Source organism: Mauremys reevesii, linkage group 13 (assembly GCF_016161935.1).
Source record: "Mauremys reevesii isolate NIE-2019 linkage group 13, ASM1616193v1, whole genome shotgun sequence".
NCBI lineage: Eukaryota > Metazoa > Chordata > Testudines > Geoemydidae > Mauremys > Mauremys reevesii.
The window spans coordinates 35138548-35166067 of NC_052635.1; the positions used below are offsets into that span (position 1 = coordinate 35138548).

The following is a 27520-nucleotide window of genomic DNA, read 5'->3' on the forward strand; positions in this document are numbered from 1 at the left end:
TAACTTTAGGACAAAATGCAAGATACTGAGCACAACTCCCATTGAAGTAAATGGGATGAGTGTGTGATCACTAGGCAGCAGGAGGCTACAACTTGAAAACTTGCCCATTCTGTGCGTACGACTTTACCTTCAAATGGGAATTTGAAATTAGGAAGGAGATTTTCAGTGGCTTGCAGAGCAACAAGCACCATGTTCCTTTTGAAAAGGAACCAAACCAGCAGGATAAGTATCTTACTCCCACTGGTCTTCTGAGGAGCTCCCCTCTAGAGGGATGTGTTAGTGGTGGGGAGTGCAGCTACTGGTTATAACTCACCATACTCTCCATTTGGGAAGTGTAACCCAGGTTCTTCTTTGATGATCTTTCGACCAATATTGCCATAAGTTAGATCCAAAGCTCCAGCCCCTTCCATCTCTGCAAGATGGTTTACAGGGCCCTCAGCTTTATTTCCCATGCCAGCATCTTCCTGACTGTTGAAACCTGGTGACTTTGACCTAATGCTTTCAGATTGGCTATTGGTTGGGGACAATGCCTGGAATGAAGCAGATTCAGAGGCGGCAGGACTCCTGCCATTTTGATAATCTGGATCACCTGCCACAGAGGAAGAATCATTCGTCATGCCATCACTTTCTGCCGAGCCATTGTCACTAGACTTCAGGCTGCTTTGCCGTTGCAAGTTCAAAGCTGAATTTACCATTTTCATTTGGTTCTCCAGTGCTGCAATCCCAGAAAATGCTGGGCCTGGAGATTCTGACTGTGCATCATATGGAATGGGTGGTTTCAAGGAGCTGCTAGGGCCATCCTGAGAGTCTAGGTCTTCTTCCATGTCTTCTATGCTTTCCATGTTCTCACCTGGGCGAGTCGGGTCTCCATTCTTCTCGGTCACAGTAGGATCCACATCAGTATTATCACAAGTGTTTTCCGGCATAGGTGTATTGGGAATTTGTCCCCCCATATGCATGCGAATATGCTGCTGCAATACAACTGCATTTGTAAACTTCTTCTGACAAATTGGACAGGAATGTTGCATCTTTAGGGGGGTGTTTGCCCGGTGGACACCATAATGAGTCTTAAGGTTACCTTTTGTTGAGAAGGCACGGCCACAAATTTTACACTTGAATGGCCTCTCTCCAGTGTGAGTACGGTAATGCATTTTGAGTGAACTCTGGCAGCTCAGCACTCTATGACAGATGAGGCACTCATTGGGGTCTGTGGTGGACTTGTCAATATTCTCAACCAATTGCTGTAGCTTAGATGTTTCTGAACCTTGCTCACTTGCTCCGCTTACATGGAAGACACTCACACTGCAGCTAGCTTGCGGTGAGCTCAGGCGCTGCTCAGTTCCCGACTCATGACTTGCTGCTCCTGATGAGGAAGAACCACCTTCGCTTTCTGGAGAAGGCCTTGGCTGCATGTCACTTGAAAATGTGCTGGCAAGAGACTCCTTGATGCATGCTAGATTGGAGATACTCTGAGGCAAGCCAGTGCCTACTGAGGTAGGCAGGGATGTCAGAATAGGCTTACAGTCCACAATTAGGTTAGACTCATCCAGTGGTACAGACATTCCATAGGGAATTCCACTGCTAGTGGGCACATTGTCCAGATGCTCAGGTACTGGATAGGGATTCATTTTAATGTGAGGGTACTTATCTTTATGACGCTGAAAATGCACTTTAAGGTTTCCTTTGGTTGTAAATCTGTTACCGCAAATGTTACACTTATAGGGTCTTTCACCAGTGTGGGAGCGGAGGTGTATCTGCAAAGCACTATCGTTGCCGAAGACCTTGCCGCAGAACTTGCACTTATGTTTAAAGAAAGGTTCTTCAGCATTTGGTTTGCTTTCAGACACGCTGATATTGGGAGGCTTCCCTTTCCCTTTCTTTGAGGGATCAATCACTGAAGAAACTGCAGAGAGTGGGTTTTGGAAGATGACAGAGCTAGAGGATTGAGGTAGTAAAGGGTTTGGAAAACGAGACATAGAACTTGGGAGGCTTCTGTTTGCTTCAGGCTTCAGGGAGAAGGAAGAAGAAAGCCCACTGGCCACCGAGCCAGCAGTTGGAATGACTATGTTAGAATGAGGTAGTTTTCCATGCTTCAAGGATTCCAGTGATAGGCTTTGGCTTCCAGCTTTTTGTCCAATTAAAGCAACAGCAGCAGACAGCTGCTGAGACATCTGAGCACCCAAAGCTTTTAGTGGATCAGTAGCAGCTACTATTGAAGGATGTAGGGCATGAGGAGCCATCATGGCAATTTGGATGCGGATTTGCTCTGTGAGCTGAATTTGCTGGAGTTGCTGCTGCTGCAAGCACACAAGCTGTTCAAGGATCATTGGAATAGCATTAAAACTGGCTGCTGAGGAAGAGATGGTGTCAGAGGTACGCTGATTCACAGCCACTTTAGTGCCACGTATTGTCTGCAAAGTCACATTAGTGTTTGGTACTTTGGATTTTGGTAAATAGCTTAGCCCGTGAGTTGCAGGAGTAACAGGAGTTTCTGTTTTTAGATACATTCCTCCCACTACTTCAGTATCACCTTTCCCCTCTCTCTTCTCTACAGAGCCAGTGCAACTCTTTGTCTGACTGTCCTTGGCTGGCTGGCTATCCTGTCGATCATTCGGAAAGCTCTCTGTAGAGGCTCCAGGGAAGTCTTCGGGGGGTATTGTTCCTTCACTATCATTCATGATTAGGACAGGTGGATTTTTAGTGCAATTTTTCTTATGCTCAAGAAATTCAGAGAGATCAAAGAACTCTGCACAACATTTCTCACAGATGTTGGTTTCCTCTGTTCGGCACCTTTTGGAACTCATTTCACCATCTCCATCACCTGGGGCGTTTTGTGGACTCCCTAAGGGGGGAGAAAAATAGAAAAGTCAAATATTCCCTATGTATACATAGATCTAGAACATGGGTACATTTTCCCCAGGTTAAGGCTGTAGGTAAGCCAAGAATTTGAAAGATATAAATGCAAGATAATGGGCTCTTAGCCACATGGACCAAATGCAATCCTTGGAGACAGGATTCCAAAGTCCTATCCCTAGCTCTGGTACTGATTCACTTTGTACCCTCAAGGTCACACTACATCTCTATTCATGTGTCTGTAAAGGTGGTATACTTTCCTACCGTCAGCCTTGTGAGGGAAAGAGGAATGGTGTTTTCCCTATTTGAATTACTAGGTAACTAGTTCACTATAAATCTCTTTACACATGTAAAAATAGAAATGAGTGTTCTAACTAAGTGCTTGGAGGAGTTCTTTTTTTAAACTACTCAAAAGGCAAGACAGTGATGGAGGGCATATGTGATTGTTTACTTCATATTTAAAAGTCATAATTAAGTTGTTATTTAGAGGGTCAATGACCAAATTCTAGCAAAGCCATATGAAGCTATGAATCACTAGAGTTAACACACATCATAACTGCCTTCCATTTGATAAAGATTCCATTGAAGCACAAAACCACTGCAGATAGAAACAATGAAACTGCAATTATTCTCCCATATTACAGTATACTAGGTATCTTATGAAAAGGGTTGATAGAATGAATAAACCTGGTGTTATAGTCCATATACTAGAAGAACTAACCATGTTAAGTAGATTACAGCTCTTCTAATAAGACTTTTGAAAGCACTTCCTTTCAAGCAAATCAGACTGTATGAACAGAAGACAAACCTTTGTGTGAATACTAGTTTCCTTTAAAAGTAGCATTACATTAAACAAAGGGCTAATAAAGCCTACATTTTTAACATTCACGTGGAACAACTTTAAAGCTTCATCTTGTTCTAAGAAAGAGCATAACGACTTTCTTAAAAAAAAAATGCAAAAAAAATACTATTTTAGCAGTCAGCATATACCGGGGTTGCCCAACTGTGGCTCTTTTATAGTTAAAGTGTGGCTCACAGAGCCGGCCCCCTCCCCCCTCCCATTCTCCACCTACCAGACTGGGGGGCAAGTGCTGGGCTTCTGCCCTGCAGTGGGGTGGTGGGGCTAGGGCAGGGGTCGGCAACCTTTCAGAAGTGCTGTGCCGAGTCTTCATTTATTCACTCTGATTTAAGGTGTTGCATGCCAGTCATACATTTTAACCTTTTTAGAAGGTCTCTTTCTACAAGTCTATAATATATAATTAAATGATTGTTGTATGTAAAGTAAACAAGGGTTTTAAAATGTTTGAGAAGCTTCATTTAAAATTAAAATTAAAATGCAGAGCCCCCCGGACTGGTGGCCAGGACCTGGGCAGCGTGAGCACCACTGAAAATCAGCTCGCGTGCTGCCTTCGGCACGCATGCCATAGGTTGCCTACGCCTGGGGAAAGGGGCTTCTGCCCAGTGGGGAGGGGGCTAGGGGTTTCTGCCCTCCAGGAGGTACCTGCTGGAGCTCAGGGCTTCCGCCTTGCTCTTGTTGAAACCTTGAGCACCTGCAAATACTTCCCATAGGGCTGAAGCCCTGAGCCCCACCACCCTACTGCAGGGCAGAAGCCTGGAGCAGGTGCACCTGGCTCTCGAACATTGGAGGATCAGAGAGTGTAGGCCAGGGGTGGCCAAACCTTAATAGAAAGGGGAAGTATAATAATTTATTGCCTGTGTCAAAACTGTTAATTTAGCACTTAGAGTGTCTAGAGTGGGCAACTCACTACAAGATGGATTTGCAGTGTTGTTGGAAATATGCTGGTCTCAGACCATTGGCAAGACAAAGTGGGTGTTCAGCGTCACCAAAATCTTTTGACTTTTACGACAACTTTCAGGATATTTGGTATATGCAGTGTAGTTGTAGCCGTATTGATCCCAGGATATTGGAGACACAAGGTGGGAAGGTAATATCGTCTATTGGACGAACTTCTGTTGGTGAAAGAGACAAGCTTTTGAGCCAGACAGAGCTCTTTTCCCACCTTGTCTCTGTACAAGGTGGGTTGCAAGACAAGCTTTTACTGTGAACTACCCTCACTTTGGGATTTAATTTAAGCAACAGCACTCGCTTGTCAGACACAGTCTGTGGGGAGCAGGAAGCAGAAAGATTATGTTTTGTAAATTAGACAAGAACCCAAGTGTAACCACTTCCCTCTCCAATGTGCCAAAAGCTGAAGAGGAATGTTCCTGTTTTTCCAGACTTTTCTGGTTCCTCTCCCCTCCAAACTACATAGAGTTTTAAAAATTCTGCAGAAAGATTTGAGAGGAAATTTTTACCATGGTCTGAAAAAGGTGTTAACACTCATCCAAATGACCCTGATTTAGAGCCTTAAGCTCCTTAGGTCAGCGGACACCCAGGAGCCACTCATCATCAACTCACCATTGATGAGTTATGTCACGTTTATTATCCCAACTTTAACAAGAGATCCCACAGTAATCGTATACGTCCATCAGTTGTGTTTTCACCTCAGAAGGCTGCAGCCCTATTTTATTCGTTAACAAGTTCCCCTTTCCTGCCACCACCTATACACACAGCATTCAAGACATTCTATCTTCTTCCAGGAAACTATAAAGTGCCCTCTGGCCACACACGGTGTGACCCTTTGATCACAGAGGCACTTTGTTTGAGTTCCATCTTTATAGGTCAATGGTGTGGAGGCCTGACTCTCTATGGCTTCAGTGGGAGTTCAGGGTTTTCAGCCCCTACAAGATCAGGTCCAATAATGCCAATAACCCAGGGAGCTGAGTTATTTCAGTAGTACTGGACGCTGCATTTTAGACTATAGAGCAAATGACTATAGACTATAGAGCAACTAGACTATAGAGCAAATGATTAGGATTATCAGAGACTGTTGATAAGCTTAATTTTCCAGCTTACTTTAAAAAGCGTTCAACTACAAAATAATTACAGCCCCTATATTAGAGCTATATGTTAGCAGGCTGCACAGCGTGCATCTTGTGCATGCAAGTAGAGGATTTGCATGGACAGACATTTTTACACCTACAACTCAGGTGAGTGTATATAGTTTGGGCCAGAATAGTTTCATGGGGGAGGATATGGCAAACCTTGACATTTGGCTCGAGTAACAGAGTCTCTCTCTCACACCACGCTTTTCTCAGCAATGAAAATGCAAAAAAGTGTTTAGTGTTGAAATTTGTAGTTGCCCACAGAATGAAAGGCTTTGAAGGAGTTTCCTTAAGCTAGGTCAGGTTAAGAAAAATTCACAGCAACATTATAGTGGAGAGAGATATAATCTTGGCCTTACAATAACTACCAAAACAAGGCCCGTATAAGAGCAACTACAGTAATGTGTGCCTCAGTGTAAGGGGGCTGAAGGGGCGTATAGACTAGGAGGTGACCTCTTGGGTGCCTTTCAGCCCTACACTGATGTCCATTTCTGCTAATCAGAAAACACTGAGGCCAGGTCTACACTACAGACCTACATTATTATACCAATGTCCCTTAGGGGTGTGAAAAATCCACACCCCTGAGTGACAGTTATACCAACCTAACCCTCCATCTAGACCAGGGGTCGGCAACCTTTCAGAAGCGGGGTGCCGAGTCTTCATTTATTCACTCGGATTTAAGGTTTCACGTGCCAGTCATACATTTTAACGTTTTTAGAAGGTCTCTTTCTATAAGTCTATAATATAGAACTAAACTATTGTTGTATGTAAAGTAAATAAGGTTTTTAAAATGTTTTAAAAGCTTCAATTAAATTAAAACGCAGAGCCCCCCGCACCAGTGGCCAGAACCCAGGCAGTGTGAGTGCCACTGAAAATCAGCTTAGGTGCCGCCTTTGGCACGCGCGCCATAGGTTGCCTACCCCTGATCTAGACAGCACTATGTTAACAGGAGAAGCAGCTACTGCCTCTCCGGGAGGTGGATTAACTAACCTGGGGGGAAAGAGTTCCTATTAGTATAGGAGTGTCTTCATTTAAACTGTACAGCCACACAATTGCATCAATGCAGCTGCATTGATGCAGCATTAAGTGTAGACCTGCCCTGAAATACACAAAACAGAGCCTCCCCCCAAAAAAGAAATAAAAATACAAACCACCACACAAAGCATCCCCCCCACTCCACACACACACACACACACACACACACACACACACACACACACACACACACAGAAACTCTCTTAAATCAGTTTTTAAACCTAGTGATATATAGCCAGGCAGTCCCCTAAGCAAAAGGTAAAGTGCTAGATCACGGGGACCAACTTTCAGTGATGCACCCAATACATACAATCGGCACTCCAAAATAAGAATAAGCCACTGTAGCCAAAAACCCATTTTTCCATTGAAAAAAATTTCACTCAGAAATAGAAGTCTCCTAAAATAGTATACGAGACCCAACTTGACTTAGGACTCGGTCAACAGAAAGGGACCAACTGAGGTCAAACACAGAAATTTTAGAACTCCATAAAGTGGGCGTTTAGGGAGAGTAAAATTGAGGTTTTGTTTAAAAAAAAAAAAAAGAAAAATTAAAAAAAAAAAAAATTAGAAAAAAACCCCGACTTTCCTTCCTGGAACTAAGGTGCATGCTGACTCAAAAGGCTTTTTAGGCTCAAAGTTTCACAAGAACGAACTCACTCCCATCCAATACGTAACCCACAAAGTTGCAGGTCAAAATACTTGCAAATTTGGGATTAAGGCAGTGAGATTTTTGTTCTGCCTTAAGAAAAAGAAAAAACAAAAAACAAAACAAAAAACCAGGACACCCCCCCACACCCTCAAAAGGCCTCAAAGTTGTACTGATTTAACTCTACTGGTTTAGAAAGATACCCGTAGCCATCTGATATTATTGTTGTCCCATACGGTTCATTTGTTCCCCTATTTTTGACAACCTCACATTCACTGGGTCTCAGAAGATCTGAATTCAATTCCCAATATAGACTCCTGTGTAACCCTGGGAAAAATAATGAAGCACAGCCTTCTCCCCCCCTCCCCAATCTCCTCCTAACTGTGAAACAGACTATTTCTCTGCCTCGCAGGGGCAGAGGGTTGAGTATAAATGAATCAATATTGGCAAATTGCGTGATGTAATGTCTTTTTTTGGACCAACTTCTGTTGGTCAGAGACAGACCAGCTTTTGAGCACACACAAAGCTCTTCTCCAGGTCTGGGAAACTTAGGGCTAGTCTACACTGGCAATACTAAAGCGCTGCGTGCCTTGTGTGGTCGCCGCGCAGCGCTGGGCAAGTGCTCTCCCAGCACCTAAAAAAAAAAAAAACACCCCACAACAACAAACAAAGAAACCCACACGCACACCCCTCCACAAGGAGCACGGCTCCCAGCACTGGGGCAGTGTTTTCATTGGCGCTTTACAGCGCAGCAATTTCTGCACTCGGGGGTGTTTTTTCACACCCCTGAGCAAGAATGTTGCAGTGCTGTTAACTGCCAGTGTAGACAAGCCCTTAGGCCAGGTGTACATCACACCCCTGTGTGATAAAAGAAAAGAAAAAGAAAAGGAAAGAAAAAAAATCGACCCCCCTGAGAGACATAAGGCCATGTCTACACTGTGCACCTTTTAGCGACATGGCTGTGCTGCTATAGCCATGCTGCTAAAAGGTGCAGTGCAGCGCAGCGTACCCGCAGTTTGTCAGCGGGAGAGAGCTCTCCTACTGACAACAAACTTCCATCTCCAAGGAGCAGCTCCTCCGCAGGAGACCAGTCCTGCCAGCTGTTCACACCAGCGCTTGTTGTCAATGAAACTTTTGTCTTTCGGGTGTGTATGTAGGTTTTTTTGGTTTGTTTTTTAAAAACACTGTTGAACAACATGTCTTTCACTTGCCAGTGTAGACAGAACCAGAGTTATTCCAACCTACCTCTCAGTGTACACAGTACTACAGTAACTCCTCACCTAACCATTGTAGTTATATTCCTGAAAAGTGCTACTTTAAGCAAAATGATGTTAAACAGATCAAACCAAATTCATATAAATAGGGAGGGTTAGGTTCCAGGGAGATTCCCCCCCCCAAAAAAATACAGTACCAAATTTAAAATAATTTTAAACAATTCAATACTGTACTCACCAGTGATGTTTGTGAAGCTTGGTTGAGGCAGGGATGTAGCAGGGCTTGACTCATTCTGCCCGCCCAGCGCACCTGCCAGGGAGTAGAGTCGGGGGCTCCCCGGCTGGAACGCTAGGGGGAGCAGGTCAAGCCCCCCCACCCCGGCCCCACTCCCTGGCTGAAATGCTAAGGGGAGAGGAGCAAGCCCCCCCCCCTGGAATGCTAGGAGGAGCGGGGCAAGCCAAACAATCTTATAATGGAACATTAACACGACTTTAAATGAGTATGTTCTCCAATAGATCAGCAACCTAACAAAACAATGTTAACCAGGATAACTAAGTGAGGAGTTACTGTATGCCAGGAGACCAATGTAGTTACTGCCTCTCAGGTGAGGTGGATTAACTTTGCCAACAAGAGGTCAGTGTGATAGGGCTTGTCTACACTGGCAACTTACAGCACTGCAACTTTCTTGCTCAGGGATGCGAAAAGACACCTCCCTGAGCGCAGCAGGTTTCAGCGCTGTAAAGCTGCGCTCCCAGAGCTGGTAGCTAAGCCCCTCATAGGGGTAGTTTAAAAAAAAACAAAAAAAAAAAACGCGCTGCAGCCACGTTGAAGTGCTGCTGTGGCAGCACTTTAGCATTGCCAGTGTAGTCTAGCCCATAGTGTCGTCACTAAACACCTTGCATGGGGTCAAGTATAGCCGTGTTAGTCTGCATCCACAAAAACAACAAGGAGTCCGGTGGCACCTTAAAGACTAAAGTATTTATTTGGCCAGAAGACTAAGATTTATTTGGGCAAAAGCACTATTTTCACAAGCCCTTACAGAGGCCTTGGCTACACTGGCGCTTTACAGCGCTGCAACTTTCTCGCTGCAACTTTCTCACTCGGGGGAGTGAAAAAACATCCCCCTGAGCGCTGTAAAGCGCCAGTGTAAACACTGCGCTGCAAGCTAATCCCCACAGGGAGGTGGAGTATGTGCAGCCTCTCCCAGCGCTGGCGCCGCGACCACACTCGTGCTTCAAAGCATTGCCGTGGGCCGCAGCAGCGCTGTACAGCTGCAAGTGTAGCCATACCCTCAGAGTGTCACTGCTAAATGCAAGGTGTAAGTTTGTTTAGCATAAGAAGTTAACACATTTCAAGGGACCATTTAGGGTAAAGTGGCCCATTAAACACCCCTCCAGTCATAGGGAGGAAGAGGGTGGGGTGTTAGTGGATTATAGATTGTTGTAATAAGCCATAAATCCAGTGTCTCTATTCAGTCCATGTTTAATATTTAGCAAAGTTATGAATTTAAGCTCCCAAGCTTGTCTTTTGAAAGTATTGTGTCACCTGGGACAGACACGGTGACAATGGTGCATTCAGTAGTGGTAAAACAGTTGAATACTATAGGTACTGAGACCAGAGAAAGGAGGAAGAGTGATAAACCTCTCTCTCACCAACAGAAGTTGGTCCAATAAAATATATTACATCCCCCATCTTCTCTATTATCCTGGAATCAATATGGCTACACCACCACCACCACCACAAACATTTGAGATCCTAGACAGAGACGGGGGAAAAAAATCTTGATTTTTTTTTGTGTGAATACGAAAAGATTCACCAGAGATCCTTGTTTTGATTTCTAGCTGCCACCTCCTCTTCCCTGTCTTGCAGGAACACTCAAGTGATTGCAATCAGACCACCTCATTTACCAAAACATGTGCCTTGCTCTACCTAACCACCCTAGAAACAGTTACCAGTGACACATACTGAAATCTTAAAACAAAATGTAAGTTTACTTCTGTGCAAAGAAAGCTCCCCATGCATGTCTACATCTGTGGAGAACTCTGTCCAAATACTGTAACAGTATTTGTCAAGAAGCAAGGGAGTTCTGTTAGAACAGTTACTCCTGCACTTAAGTTAACCCCCTCAAAAATGCTTCACAGGGATCGAACCTCTGTTTTCTATACCCCCCCCCCCCACCTCCGAATTTCAGGAATGTTATCTCTCAGCATCTAGTTATACAATAAGTTAGAAGAATGCAGTAAACCCAGCAGGGGTTTTAGATTCAATCACTGCCAAATGGATTTTGGGGAGGGGGGAGGAGGAAGAGTCCACTATTGTGTAGGATAAGGTGGCAATTTACAATAAGGTCTGATGAAATCTTTAGACTCAAGGTTTTAAAAAAAAGTTTCCTAAAGACAAATAATAAAAATACCTCACACCTTTTACCTGATTTGATTTAGTGGGGAGCTATTGGAAGGAAGAAAGATGAGGAGGGAGGGTTGGTCAGAGACCATGAAAACTAGACACAAAAACAAAAAACACCCACACACATTTTAAAGTGTCTACTTCACAGTAACTGAAGTTAATACCCAGTGAGGTTTCTTCATTTTTACAGAAATTTGATCAGTTTATCTATTCTCAGTCACTTTCCCAATAATCACTGTTAGCAAGTAAGAAAAGGGTGTATGATTATGCTATCAGAAATGATTAATTTTAAATAATCAGTTTAGTAATTTCTAGTTTTGAAGGTCTCAACTGGCATTTAAAAAAAAAATTAGACTAGATACTTTGTTCCGAAGTCTAGCAATGTCTGCAACAAACTCAAAGTGTGCTATTCTAAGCCTATCAGAAAAAAAAATAATCACAAGCACCACAAAGAAAAATAGGATTGAATAAACATGTCAAAACAGCTAACTACCAAGATCTATCTGCTTTAGTAAATAAGTTTGGCTCCCTTCTCAATTTTAAGAAATGCAGGTGTTTTAAAATAAAACATTTGAAGTTTCCAATCATGATTACAGACAATGTAATTAAATCTCTCAACAGAATTCAGTTCCTACCCAAGAATAGCCAGACAAAAGACTTGTTATGCCTCATGATAATAATTCACAACCTATAAACTAAAAGTGTCTGCCAAGGTTTTAATCTAACCTTGTTAACAATCCTTTAAGAATACTTATTATGTTAACCCAGAATATATTAAAGTTTCACAAAAATTGCTTTGAAAAAAAATCTAAAGGTGCCAAATCATTTAGACAAATGTAAGACTCTAGCTATCCTCACATAAAAGTAGGATTTTGTAAAAACAGAGGTAGCAACTCTTAAATGTCTCAAGACTAGATCTCTAAATTCCACGTCCTTGCATGATTAACCTTCTGGTGTAGTTTCAAAGGGCTTTAAAAACAAAGTTGCTGAATACCCTGACAAACCCCTTTAAAATGTCTGCAGTTACCTGCTGAGGCTCAAAACTGAAAGCTTTAGCAAACATGTTCTGATGCTGCTATTAACAACTGAGCTTAAAAGGCCGAACAGTGGAGGGCACTCATGTATTACACTGAAAACAATATCCATTTCTGGAGCCGGGAAGGCAGTTTAGCTCGATCAAAAAATTACAAAAACCTTCTACTTTCTCCAGAACAAGAGATTGCAATTTAAAACAGCAGTAGCGACAAACATGCAACTAAAATTCATTAGTTATTGCTGGCTGGAAGAACGACTAACAAAATTAATCATTCCCTAAGGACCTGTAAATAAGTAGGTTACCATCTGCCCCAAAACTATGTTAATATAAAAACAGAGGTCGAAAGGTGCAGTGGTTAAAATAAGCTACAAAAGCTACTAACATTTTTTTTATTACAAGTTGCAGATAAACCCGAATTTTGGGGTTTGCGGAGCGAAGAACATTTCTGAACCCAAGTTTAAGACAGACAGACAGAGAGAAAGAGTCACTGCAACACCTAGTTATTTAATTTTCCCAGTGTGGAAAGAGCAGAACAGGAGACTCCCAAAGCCAATGAAGCCTGCCTGGCTGCAACACCTCAGAGTGGAGGAAAGTCTTTTGCTCTACCTGACCCACCACTATTTCTTCCTCAGCGCTCAATTACTTCCACCAGCAAGTCCTTCGCCCATAAACAAAGCGGCCCTGGACCACACTTAACACTAGTACAGTGTTTAAGACCAAGCTAAACGGCGCAAACCCCGCTGCCAAGGTCAATTGCATGAGAGTCCTAATTGTAAGCTTGACATCAACTTACCACCCACAGCAGGCAGGAGGAGGCAAAGGTTAGAGCAGCAGCTCTGTCAAAACGTCACATGCTGCAGGGTTTAGCAAGAGGACTTGATCAGTACAACCAATATAATGTTTCACTTACGTAAAAGGGAAAAAACGAGCAAGACATTTTCCCCCTTCCAGTCAGTCAGTCAGCCTTACATGCTTCACCCAATGGCTACAATGTACAGCTCTGCAAAGATCAGCCAGCACTAGCACACCCCACAGCGAGCAGAGTCAGCCCTGGGTGCAGCAATGTTGAGTGAACCAACCTCGAGCTTTGTTAAATTCAAACAGCACTAACTAGCTGTTAATTTAAACCGCAGCAACGGGCCACTGAAGGCGCGTTGAATTCTCAAGTTGGGCCGCACTGTTGATACAATAATATTGCCCACAAATATAACCTGACCGGTCTCTGAGCACCTCACACCGACTCAATGGACAACTTTTGTAGCATAAATCATGTTTGCACAAGAAGTTCTGGTCTCGGACTCAGATTTGTAAGGGTTCATTAACCAACTGTTTACTGCATGCAACTCATTGTTTTTGAAAAGCCACAACTAGGAATACCTCCTTGATAGCAGCATGAGCTGAGAAAATATATTTTAATGCTTATTAGAGAACTCAATTGTTAGGGTCCCAATTTGAATGGATGCCCAAATACAGTCTACAAATTCAGTTCTTAGCCTGGAAATATTTTTTTTTTATTTAAGAGTCATATACTGCATTTTAAGAAGCCTACACTTCAATGGCTGTAATCCAGTACAATGGGCATTTTAAACCCTTTTGTGAAAATGCTAATTTTCAGTATGTGGTATTATTCTCAAGTGACCACCTGCTGATTTTTTTGACCTGTTAATCGATCACCAGGTTAGCAAAACCATTTTCTAGCACACTGCATTGTTCTCAGAGGTGGGTCTCAAATTGCTTTGCAAATGTTCTCTTGCAAAAGAGTGAGATAAGGGCTTGATTTTATTATTGCAATTATGCATACATTTGATCATTTCTCAGGCAATCTGGCTGGAATTTTAACTTTGTTATGGAGCTTCATCCCTTGGTATTTATGGACACACCTATGTCGGAGAATATCTAGATTATTCTGAAGAGGAGAGAAACTATGGTTAATCTTGAGACCAGATATTTTTTTTTTAAATCATGTCAAGGCTGTTTTATTTAACTAAGGGGTTCATCAAGATGGTTTAACTCCCACCCACTTTTTCTGATCGTTATCATGAACAGCAGCGGAGAGATTTCTGCAACGGTTTCTAGCACTTTGTTCCAAGCTGGTATTGTAGGAGTGGAGAAAGAGCAACAACAGTCAGGTAGCTCTGGCTCAGGATCAGGCTGGGCGGCCCACTAGCCCCATTCTGCGGGGGTGAGAGGAAGGTTAGGAAGAGAGGGAAATCGAGATTCACCAGCAGGGCTCCTGAATAATACAGAGTTTGGGCGGGGCACTGGGGGAGGGGGCAACCCGTCTGTCCACAAGTCCTTCAAAAGCAGGAGCAGTAATTCCCAGCCCTGAGCACCATGTTATGCGTCTATGGGCGAAGGGGAAGCTACCCTCCAACTTCAAAAGCCCTTTACGGGTCGCCTAGTACTGCCAGTGACCCCTAGGTGGCGCAAGAAAGCAATGAAAGTTCCCCAATAAATTAAAGTCAAGCCATGCGCTAGGTTGTGGATACCGGGCTAATTTTGTCTGTTACCGATTGACAAGCACCCCTTCCCCCCAAAAAATGCCCATCCAACCTGAGGTAAGGGAGCCAAAACACAAAGGTTAGGACTCTACAAGGATTCAAAACAAAACAAACACTCCACCCCAATCTTGGGTATTTAATAGCCCAGGGGTCGGCAACTTTCAGAAGTGGGGTGCTCAGTCTTCATTTATTCACTCTAATTTGAGGTTTCATGTGCCAGTCATACATTTTAACGTTTTTAGAAGGTCTCTTTCTATAAGTCTATAACATAGAACTAAACTATTGTTGTATGCAAAGTAAATAAGGTTTTTTAAATGTTTAAGAAGCTTCATTTAAAATTAAGTTAAAATGCAGAGCCTGCCGGACCAGTGGCCAGGACCCAGGCAATGTGAGTGCCACTGAAAAAAAAAAAATCAGCTTGTGTGCCACCTTTGGCACACGTGCCATAGGTTGCCTACCCCTGCAATAGACAGACATGCACACCCACCAGGCAGGTTCCAAAGCTGGTGCTTTAAATTGCTGGCCTTCCAGAACTTGCAAAATCATTAAAAAAACAAAACAACCCCCCCCAAAAACCTCTGATACCTGTTACTTTAAAGGATGAGAAAAATCCCTCTCTTCTCCCTCCCCCACTCCCTCTGGAGTAACTCTGCAGCTTCAGGAGAGTTATTAACCCTTTTGTTTCAGCACAGCCCCCGGAGGTGACTCTCCAGCAGTGGGCAGAGATTTACATGTGGAAACATCACCTCCATCCCCCCAGCCTAACCATATGCACAAAGGAAAACAGTCATGCATTAAACATGGGATTTATTGCCTTCTGGCCAGCTTGCTGTTTCTTAAGTCACCATTAACCGGACCCAACAATTGGACATTTCGGCTCAAAGAAAGGGGGGGAGGAGAGCAGAGAATAAGAACCCGAATCTCCTGCGGTTTGGGAATAGGCGGCTCCTGTTATATACATTGTTATTGATCATTTTTACCTATGGGGAGGGGGGAGAAAGTGATCAAGCATTGAATTTTGGGAGCTCTTCGAATATTTGACCTTTAAAGACATACAAACCGACCCACAGAATTACAGAGTCCAGGTTGCTTAGGGTTAGTAAAGTCCTGCGGACCCTCCCACCCCAAATATCTCGAGTCAGTTGGTGCTTTAACAACAACAACAAAATAATCTGAACTATTTGCAAAACCCACCTTCATCTCTCTTGGGGAGGATACTGAAACTGATGATTCCTAATTGAGACCAGAGAAATTCATTGATCTACATAACCAGGGAAATTCAGTTCTAATACCACCAACCCCAAGAAGTTGCAGAGGTTAATATCCAGTCCGTCAATAGGGATTATGGGATGAGTGGCATTAGATCCACACCGATTTTTTTTAAAGTGTAGGCTGAAATTTAAACTGAGAATTAACATTGAAGGAATCGGCCCATGTAGTAGTCTACAAGTTCTCCCCAGTTTAGCGATGCACAAACAGAAAAACCCTGGGACCATCTGAGAAGATGCTGCACAGTATCGACGAAACTTTCACACGAGATCCAGGAATTACAACGCTGCCCAATTCGTTTCTAGTGGCAAACTAACCGCACTTATACTAGGGGATCAATTCCCCCCCCCAGATTGTCCCCTCTGCGCACCCCGCTCCCCCAGATCAGTGATAACTGCACATGTAATTTTCTTTCCCCTTTAAACTACAAAGCTCCAGAGCATCTAAGAGTGGTTCCCGATATTAAAAGCCCCACACCACCCAAACACAAAACACACGCGCGCACACACCACGTTAGCTCACCGGAGTTATTTTAGGAAGTCGGAAATCAAAGATGGCTGGAGGTCAGGCTACAAAAGGTCCAGGGCGATTGTGATCTCCAACCAAACTAGCCAAAGCATTTTTTTTTTAAGAAATCCCCAGCAAAAAAAACAGATGCAGAGAAACAAAACTAAAGCCTCCCCCCACCATGCCTGCGCTAAAGAGATGGTTTGCAACCCCTTTCTCTATCTTCCCCCCCCCAATCCTTTCCGGCTGGGTAGGGTTTGGGGGTTCACTTTCCATTAGGCTATAACCAAACTGGCTGTACTAGTAGCAGATCGCATCTTGCTCCCCTGGCGCGAGACAAGGTAGAGGACCCGGATCCCCCTCCGGAGCCAGCACACGTTAAACTTTAAGGGGGATGGGGAGGCAAGGCTCTCACACCCACCCAACGGGGCCGGCAGCGCAACACACGGAGCGATTTCTGCTGCGAGCCGTGTGGTCAGCAAAGAGGAGCCATGGGGCTGGAGCTCTGGGCAGAGCCACTGGACAGTTTTAAGGGGAAGGAGAAAAGAAAAAAGATCCCGTTGCGATCCAGAAGAAAAAGGAGGATCAGGCCCGATATCAGTCGAACACTGATTGAAGATAAGTGAGGGGTTGGGGGTTTTTTTTGGGGGGGGGGCAGATTATGGGAATAAATGGTACAAACAACGAGTGGTCAGTGTGGGGTCATGATCTCGAGCCGAGTCCAGTGGGGAGGGAGGGGAGAGAAAAAGCCACACGCACCCACACAAAACCCCTTATTCCCTGGCTAATTTCTTTGCACATCAATTAAAGTTGGTAATTGGCGAGCCTCCCGTCTCTTACTTTGCGCCTTACCACTTGCAGCATCTGGGGGCTCCTCCTCGGAGTTGATGTGCTGGGGTTTCGCCTGCTTGCGTCTCGACATGGTGCACAAGCATCGGGAGCAAAATAGTAGCAATTATTTTCTTCTTCACAACAAATTCCTAGAGTTGGGAAATTACCCCCCTTGGGCGGAATGCGCATGTCAGAGTAATTATGATTATCAATAATGCATTGCGATTTATCATGGGTCCCTGACAGCTGATTGGCCTGAGTCCAAGGGCTCACAGATTATTCAAATAAGGTCCATTGATCAGGGAGCAGAAGGGAACGCTGGGCATTGTAGTTTTCCCACTGTTGCTCCGTCCCATGCATGTGACAAAAGCGTGTACTCCTAACACAGCTCTGGGGGGGCCAGTCTCATCATTTCCTACTATCTGATTGGATCATACAGTATTTCCTTTAAGGGGAGGGGGGCGAGAGAGGAGCATGAATCCATCTTGAGGGTAAACAAACAAGCTGGCAGCCCGATTTTCTGTGCTATCCGGGGGACAAAACCTTTGTTATCTCACCTGTCCTTTTTATTGGCTAGTCAGGGCTTAAAGATTATTTTTAAGTAAGCAGAACCTTGAAACAATGAAATGTGGTGGGCTAATTCTTCCGTTTGTCATTAGATATGATGGGAACAGCAAGGAGCAGGACCACGTGATTGCCCAGCTGGATAAATTGGATGACAATATTATGGTACGGGAGGGATGGTATAAGGCGTGGGAGGGGAGGATTAAAAAAGCAAAACCAGCATACAGAGTAATGTTGGATATGTAAACTACTGGCACATTGGTTTATTTTCTTATTCAAGACTCCCTTTCTTCTGGGAGGGTCACCAAAAACGGGTCGGTCACAATAATTATTAAATAATTACAATACTGCAAAAAGTAGAGTAGGTAACAAAAAATTTAAAAACAATTGGAATTTGAAAGACTACCAACAAAGAACAAAAACCTCTTTCAAAGGACATGCATTTGCCCAAGTATAATCTCCCTGCTGTTTATTTCTACCACTTATTACATCACAGCTAAAGAGAGGCACTGGTCTTGCAAACAGATCCATACCAGCAGACCTGCTGGAACCATTTAGAGTCCCGCTGAAGTCAATGTCCCTGTGTGTGGATTTGGTCACAGGATCGGACCCCTTAGTTGGAGCCCCATAGAAGTAAATTGGAGCCTTAGCTACTGATCCTACAAAGTGTTCTCATGAGTGGAGGTTGGCTCTGAACCCCACTGTCAGTGGCAGCAGGGATCTGCACAGGTGTAGAAGCTTCTGATGCAGAACTCCTTGCATGACTAAAGGCTTAGAATAGATGATAAACAATTCAGGGCAGAGGCCCTGCCTTTCTGTTTGGGCTGCAAAGCATTCAGAACCCTTTGAGTCCCATAACCATGATGAATAACAATATTGCTATTGCTTAAAGAATTTTATTCTATAATTTGAGAGGTGGAAAGATGACGTAGTAGGTAGGGCCCTGGACTAGTACTCACGCAATCTGGCATCAGTTCCTGGCTTTGTACAGACTCTCAGCATGAGAGTGGGCAAGTCACTTAATCAATTGTGTGCCTCAGTTTCTTACCTGTAAAACAGGGATGGTACTTCTTTACCTTGCAGGGACATTGTGAGGATAAAAATCCATTAATGATTGTGAGGGGCTCAGGCCAACGTTCTCAAAGGAATTAAGGTACCTAAATCCCTTTGAGGATGTGGGTCTCAGATACCATGGTGATGAATGCCATACAATTTATAGCTAGGAGAGGCAATATGTATAAGAAACAATGATATATAAAGATACAAGAAAAATTATTAGAGACCATTTGTACAACCTTAGTCTCATTTCAATAGTTCCTTTACAATAAAACCAGCAAATTGTTTATTTCAAAACATCTTTTAGTTATACAATATAGCATTTAGCAAATGATTATGGAAACCACAGAAGTAGGTTGTTGCACACGTGGCTTCCGAAGGCTGAGCCTATTACACACTCCAAAGGCTATTGCATCACTCCATTCCACCATTCTCTCACCCTGTGGGGGGTTAGTGAACATGTAGAATCAGGGAACAGATTTTGATTTTTAGGGGGAGCAGCAGGGTTATTTTGTGTGATGTCTCCCTGACAAATAAATAATTGCTGTACATCATCCTGATCCTGACACAACAGGATCTCAAGTTCTCTGTATAATAATGTAAGTATAAAATCACTTATCAGAAATACCATATATACTGATATATAACAAAAGGGGTTAACTCCGATTTAAAATTATTCTGATCAGAAATAATCTTCATGGAGCATTTATTCCAGTCTGGTGTAGTTGTACAAACAGAAGCTTTAGTTTCAGCCAGTTTTATATTTGTAATTAACAGTTTGAAATGCTCTGAGTTTGCAAAGTGTGTCCAGTGAAAATAGATTGTTAAACAAGATTTAGATAGATAAATAGATTAGATATTTACACTGGTGAATTTTCTTCTCCCTATATATTTTTTGTTCATTACATAGAGGTGACGTTACATGTACCACCGCTGAGCCAAGTGACAACATTAAATACACTATTTTATGTACCAAACTGGGAAGGAAAGGCAAACTTTTGTAGTCAATCCACTGTTTAAGACAGGCAATTTATATGAAAGGATTTGTTATAAGCTTTTAAAAAAATAATGGGTGAAATCCTTAGTCCATTGAAGTCAATGAGGAGTTTTGCCATTGACTTCAGTGAGGCCAGGATTTCACCCAATATGACCAAATTTTGCTGGAAGAAAGGCAAGCATCTCATTAAATATTAATTTATACTGAAAAATAAGAAGGAAAATGCGGGGCCTGGCTCCGAGGTCTATTGGCAATTGGAATTCAGGAGAAGAGATCAAGATTGGGAGCAGAACACAACAGGATGGGGGAAAGCAGGACTAGAGGACAGGTGGTGGTATTAGAGAAAGCTGCTCTCATGATGCCTTTTCTTCAATGGGCTTCCACCGACTTATAATTTTCAATAGGATAAATCAAGTGATTCCATCAGATGCAAAAGGCACATTATCTGGAATTTGCATTATCTGAATTAGCATGATTATAGTCTCTGCATCTGAAAACTACAAGGCTGCTTCTTTTTTGACTTGACATTTATTCTATAGAAAAGTTCAGAGGCAATCAATGTTTTATGACCAACAGTGCTGAAGAGCCATTCCTGGTAAGCGCACTTCCAAGATCGCAGCCTAATTCCACATTGAAAACTGATAAAAGGAAGTTTTTTTTACACAATGCATTATGAGCACGTGGAACTCATTGCTACAAGTTAACATTGTCAGAGACAGGCTACTGAACTACATGATTCACAGGTTTGGTCTAAGCAGGAAATTATTATGGTCCTAAAAGGCCACCTAAAAATGAAATTGATCAGGACACAGGCAAACTTGAAAAGTGTGCTGAACTGATGACCTCATGGGAAAAAATATATTTCCACCACCATAAACAAATATTGTCCTCTATTCTCTGCTGTTCTACTATGAACAGCTCTGCTCATTGCTGAGTAGAAAATGGTTAAAAAATATTTTTGTTGAAATCTTGAATTTCAATAATAAAATAAAATAATGATAAATAGGAAACATTTTAATGAAAAAATTTAATGGGGTATGTTGCACTAGTGTTAGTCCCATTACACATCAGTGCAGCATGTTTACATTAGAGGTTTGCACCAGTGGAGCTATATCAGTTTCACTACACTAATACACATTTTCTCTGATGTAGATAGTCCATAAGGGAGTAATCTACACAGACATTGGCATAATTTGCACATTGAGGGTCCTGGTGAGTAAAATAGTTTAAATCTAATGACATCTTCCTGCAGGGGTGCTGAACAATTTGTATAGTGGGGGTGCTGGGAGCCATTGAACCAAACTGTCAGGGGCGGCTCCAATTTTGCACTAGTATAACTATGTAGGTTAGGGGGGGTGATTTTTTTTTTCTGATTTCAGTATAATCCCTAGTGTGGATGCAGTTATATTGGTATAAAGGTACTGCCTTATAGCAGTTTAACTTATTCCCCTTTCCTGTGGAACTAGTTATACCTATGTCACTGTGGTATCGCTTCAACCAAGTTAGTTAAAATGATTCAACTGTTGTGAATAAATAAGGCTTAAGTTAAACAAATTTAGGCCAAGTTCTACTACAGACTTCTGTTGGCGTAGCTATGTCAGTTGGAGGTTGAAGAGGTGTGATCTCTGACCAGCAAAGTTGTGCACCATAGACCTTGTATACACTACTGGGGAAATTCGATCTAAGCTACATAAATTGAGTTACATGAATAGCGTAACTCAATGAAAGTAGCTTAGACCTATTTACCTAAGGGTCCATGCTACGTGATGTCAACCGGAGATGCTCTCCCATCAACTCCCTCTACTCTTCTTGATCCAGTAGAGTACTGGAGTCGACGGGAGAGCAAGCTGCGGTCAATTTAGCAGGCCTTCACTAGACCCACTAAATCGACTGCTGATGCATCAATCACTGCTCATCGATCCCCTGGGAAGTGTAGATAAGCCCTTATTATAGACGCAGCTATATTGGCAAAACTGCGTTTTTTACTAATATAGCTTGTTTCACTCATGGGGAGGTGTGTTTTACTAACCAGTGCTCTGCTGCTATAGTATTCTGGTATTCCTACACCACTAAAAGCACTCCCAATGCAGATATGGCCTAAGACTCCCCTCTAAATTAATCTCTTATAGTTTCTACACCCTGGCTCTAAAAGGTTCATGTTGGGATTTTCAAAGATATCAATGGTATCTGGGCACCTATCTTAGGCACTTTTGAAAATCCGAGACTAAAATATTTCAGATGTAAAATATTTAACAAGTCAAGTAAGGAAGAGTTGCTAAATATTTAGTGGTAACTATCCTCCATATTCTTCCCATGTCACCTAGTAAATGTAACACAGCTGATGTAACTGAATCATTCAAGTACATAAGAATGGCCATACTGAGTCAGACCAATGGTCCATTTAGCCCAGAAGCCTGTCTCTGATAATGGACAGTGCCAGATGCTTCAAAGTGAATGAACAGAACAGGGAAATTCATCCCTCTTTTTCCAGTCTCAGCTTTTTGGCAGTCAGAGGTTTAGGGACACCTAGAGCATGGGGCTGCATCCCTGACCATCTTGGGTAATAGCTATCGATGGACCTACTGTCTATGAACTAATCTAATTGTTTTTTGAATCCAGTTACACTTCTGGCCTTCACAACATCTCCTGGCAACAAGTTCTACAGGCTGACTGTGTGTTGCATGAAGAAGTACTTCCTGGTATTTGTGATAAACCTGCTGCCTATTAATTTCATTGGGTGTCCCTGGGTTCCTGTGTTATATGAAAGGGTCAATAACACTTCCTTATTCACTTTCTCCACATCATTCATTTTACAGACCTCTATCATCTTCCTCCTTAGTCTTCTTTTTTTCCTAATCTGAATAGTCCCAGTCTTTTTAATCTCTTCTCATATAGAAGCAGGTCCATACCCCTAATCATATTTGTTGCCCTGCAGTGTACCTTTCCCATTTCTACTATATTTTTTTTTGAGATGAGATGACCAGTGCTTCACACAGTATTCAAGGTGAGAGTGTATCATGGATTTATATAGTGGCGTTATGATATTTTCTGTCTTATTGTCTATCCTTTTCCTAATGGTTTCTAACATGCTGTTAGCTTTTTTGACTGCCACTGCCATAAGCACTATCGATTTATAACTAGTTGTTGTTAAATGTGAGCAGCTCCGATTTCATTGATTAAAGCTTTTTGATAAGAGATGGCTCAGTTGCTTGGTAATCAGGACTCTGCACAGTTATGCAAGAGCCCCAGATTTCACGTCCGCCCCTGCTTCATAAACTGGGGTGTGTGCAGTGGGATCACATAATTCTGCAGTTACAATTTAGAAGTGAGGTTGACGTGGCTCCTGTGGGAGTCATGTCCCACTCTGCTTAGCCATCAAATTGACGACCACATGATTCAGCCACTTGAGAGGCAAGGAAGGGGTCTAAAATGGGGTGATCTTCAGAATTCCATTAGGGACAGGGAGGTAAACATGGTAAACTGGGGAGAGCTACTACAGAAGGATGATATAGAATCAAAGAACCGTAGGGTTACAAGGGTAAGTTACACTGTTGGCTAAAATTCCTAGTTATCCTCTTAGCTCTTTTCTTACCACTCTCTCCTATATTCAAAGCAAACAACTCCTCAGATACTCAAATATTATTTTTATAACTGCAAATAGCAGACCCTGTTTATTCTGGGTCATGTCTGTGCAGTTACACCTGCGATGAATTTGACCCATGACGTCTAAGACAGGAAAGGGTAGGTTAGGTGATCTAGGGTTTCCATTTAAGTAAACTAAAGAGCAGCATAGGAATTGTAATATTTTGAAAGACACTCCAACTGGTTCCACAGCCACAGCCAAGAGGCATGAGAAGCATGTGGGCTAGGCAGGTAAACAAACAAATCTGTGGATGTTTGTTAAAATGCTCAAGTGTTTCCATCTAGGCAAGAGTAAACATTATCAGCTCTATTTCTTAGAGCATGAAAAGTCACCTAGTGCAATATCTTGTATCAGATGGGTGATGTGATTTAGAGAAAGTTTAGACCCAACTCCAGCCAAACCTTTACGTGAGTTTAAAATAAAAAAAAAATCTGGTTAACATCTTTTCCCCACCTCCATTATTTTTCATTCTCCAGCACCTCTTTCTTAATTTCCAAGTTACTGGTGAGATTGGAGGAAAAATACTAACATGCCGCAAATAAGGCTGGCTTTATGGTATTTCAGGACCAACTGGAACCTGGCAGGAAGTCATGGGAACTTTGTGAGAAAGCCTTTTCCCCCACGATGTACATTGCACTTTACAGGATTGAGCCCCAATTAATGAAGCCTCACTATCCCCCTATGCGGTAAATAACTTATCCCCATTTTATAGGTGAGGAAATATAGGGACAGAGGGTTATAGGAGTCACCCAAATTCACAGAGTAAATCGGTTAAAGAAGTAGAAAAAAAAAAGAAGTAGGAATAGGTATGACTACACTGCAATTAGACACCTGCAACCTGAACTGGGCTCATGAGACTTGGGCTAAAGGGCTGTTTATTTTCGGTGTAGACATTGGGGCTGAACCTGCAGTCGAGCTCTGGGACCCTCTCATCTCACAGGGTCCAAGAGCCTGGGCTCCAGCCCGAGCCCAAACATCTACACCACAGTTAAAGAGCCCCTTAGTCCTAGCCCAGTGAGCCCGAATCAGCTGGCACAGGCAAGCTGCGGGGTTTTAGTTGCAGTGTAGACATACCCGAAGGGGCTTTGATTGAAAGCCTTGTCTACACTACAAAGATGTACCATGTTTGAATGTGATTGCGAACTATTTGTTAGATAACATAATGCTGAACACAGATTAGCAGTCAATGGAGACTAAGACAAACCTGGTTCCTCCTCCTAATAGTATTTAGTATCATAGTTCAACTAAAAGAATCCTTGAAGCTTGTTTTCACAGGGAAATATAATGATACCATGGCTACAACTCCCCAAGTAGGCACTCTTATTTTTATAGCTAGAGCAGTATAATTATCCCAGTATGGTTCTACCAGTACATTTCTCCATATAGACAAGTCCTAAGCCAGATATTTGAGTGCTAAGGTGCTTCAACTTGAGCCTACCTGAACATTGTCTGCAGTACAGCTTGCCCTGTTGCTACCCCCGCAACAGTGGTGAATTATGAGCCCATTTTGGCCAATGTAGACAAGGCTCAGCAGTTCTGCCTAAAGAATGAAAATGACGTGTAAGGTGTAATCTGACTTGGAAGAGCTTGAAAAGCCTGTATGGTTCAGGTCTGGCTAATTCTTACTTGCTGGGATGGATGAATGCTCTGTGTGACCAATCAACATTTCTGTGATTTATAGTAACATTATGTAGCATATGAGTCATTGAGTAAAAAGTAATGTGAAAGAGAGGAGTCGAATGTGAGTAATAGAAGAATTGTTTCTGGTTAGCAAGAAACAGAGTTCTTTTATCCATAGAACATTGGTGTTTTCCAGAGGGCTAGCAAAAAGATGCTTTGGCAGATGTTTCTGCTGACATTAATGTACATTCTCCAAAGGTTAATATATTTGCAGTGAAAAAAAAAATCTGTCGTTTTTTCTCTACAAGGAATTTTTAATCGACTCATCATTAAGCTATCTAAAGTCTCATCTACACTACAAGTGAATTCATGTTTGGGGACCTCGTTAAAACATGGATGTCTCCCCACATGATTCATGCACAGTTCAGTACCAGCCAAAATCTGACTTCCACACAATTCTAAAAGCAAGGTTATGTCCCATCTACACTGCAAAATGGTGTTGGTGGACAAATGTGTTGGAACTGGGACATAACTGAATTTGTAGCAAAGTTGGTACTATAGGCCTAGTCTAAAAGAGTCTGACAATTGAATTTAAAAATCTGTTTTCAGACATGGTTTATATACAGTTTTGGCCAAACAGGGCCCTGATGCTGTTTGATCAGCTACTGCTGCTGATGCCAAACAGTGTTAAAGCAGGTTTCAAAGCCTATGCTTTACCATGTCTAAAGCTTGCCTGTTCAGATCTATCTAGCACAATCCACACTGGCAGAGTGCACTGTGTTAGAATCTCACTGGGCCGCAGCCAAGTTTGAAAGGTGGTTGGTCAGCTAGTATCAAAAGGAGTCAAGGTTCTTAGCATCCTACAATGACTGTAGCTGCAGCAGTCCATTTTCTACATTTTCACTAGTGCAGCTCTATCTGCAAAGCTGCCACATTATCCTCTTTTGAATCTCTCTTAAAATCTCTCTCTGCCGTTATGCCTACAAAATACTTGACAAAGGTTAGGCAATCAGTGTGCTGTGACTGCTGCTTATTGCGCTAATCATAACGGTCTCACTGTCACAATATGCTCCCTTATCTATCTCTTGTATTCCACTATTGTCTCATTAACTACTTAGATTGTAAATTGTTTGGGGCAGAGAATTTTATTTTCTCTCTATATATGTACAGTGCCCAGGACAGTGGGAACTAGATCCCTGATTGGAACCTGTAGGTGATACCACAATACAAATAAATAGGCAAGATTCTGGCAGCTGCAGCTATTTTAGCCAGCTGCTCAAAGCTAATCTAGATGACATACTTGTAAAAATATTGTTGGCTGATGGCACCTTGTCTATGTTAGTGCTTGCACCATTGCTAGCAGTGGTAGAAAATTTTAGCAGGGGAGAAATAAAATTCAACACCTTGAACTTTAGTTGTTATGTACAGTTAAGGTCCAGCTATGCTTGTCAGGGCCGGATTTAGGCTGATTCCCCTGATTCCCCTGAATTGGGCCCCGCACCTAAGAGGGCCCCGTGCCCAGCCAAAGCGTTGCAAGCCCCGCAGCCCCGCTACCCCCACCGGAGCGCGGCAATCCCCGCGGCCCCGCTACCCCTGCTGGAGCACGGCAATCCCCGCGGCTCCGCTCCCCCTGCTGGAGCGCGGCAATCCCCGTGGCCCCGCTCCCCCTGCTGGAGCCTCATGAATCGGGCCTCACACTTGCTAAAGCCGGCCCTGATGCTTGTAACTACGTTAAGGGACAACCGAGTTTCCTGACCATCTCATTTATACCATAGAAAGGCCCTAATTCTTTTTGGAGTTCCAACTTGAAAGTCCTTGAAAGAGACAGATTTTCAGAGGATGGGTGCTGAAAAACACTAGTCCCTTTTGAAAATCCTGACCCTGTTTCCCAACATGGCTGCAGCTAGCCTTGGTTAAAGCCTCATGCACACAGGGATCTTTTTAGACAATTCCACCAGGAGAATCTACACTATAGACTCCCGTCTTTGCAAATGAATAGCATGGTTTCTTAATACCATTGTAACATGGTTTTAACCAGGCTGGGTGTGAGCTGAAACCAGGATACAGCCATATGAGGCAGTAACTGTGTTTGAAAAAGAGTTTTAAAATGTGGTTACAAGTCTTTAGTATGGACTAATAGGTCTCATGTTTTATTGTGCGACATAAGCTGAGAGCCACAGTTTAAGCCAAGAATTCCTTTTGCTGACATAGCTTTTGTATCCATTTACATTTGAAAAGGGCAGTTGGTTGAACAATACTCTCAATACTGGGTGGCATAAAGAATCGGTTCAGTGCTTGACACCTTTCAGCATGTAAAGGACAAAAGCTTGAAAAACATTTTTTCATATAATATCTTTTCCTGTTTGTGGCCTTTAGTCTTTAGAATGCTGTGAGG

At 42.8% G+C, this 27520-nt stretch overlaps 1 protein-coding gene across 8 annotated transcripts in view; it reads right to left on the minus strand.

Annotated features, from left to right (window-relative positions):
• Positions 1–27520, minus strand: part of SALL4 (spalt like transcription factor 4) — a 124480-nt gene that overhangs the window by 4255 nt on the left and 92705 nt on the right. For 3 of the 8 annotated variants that reach the window (XM_039498206.1, XM_039498200.1, XM_039498207.1), the window contains exons 1-2: positions 17255–17451; positions 314–2842 (exon numbers count right to left, since the gene is read on the minus strand). In XM_039498206.1, coding sequence (XP_039354140.1) covers positions 314–2842; positions 17255–17336 — 2611 coding nt within the window. In that variant the 5' untranslated portion in view covers positions 17337–17451. Of the gene's footprint in view, positions 1–313; positions 2843–12752; positions 12772–13047; positions 13169–16835; positions 16966–17254; positions 17452–27520 lie in introns of those variants that run through there. The other 5 variants (XM_039498201.1, XM_039498205.1, XM_039498203.1 and 2 more) reach the window with 5 other exon arrangements.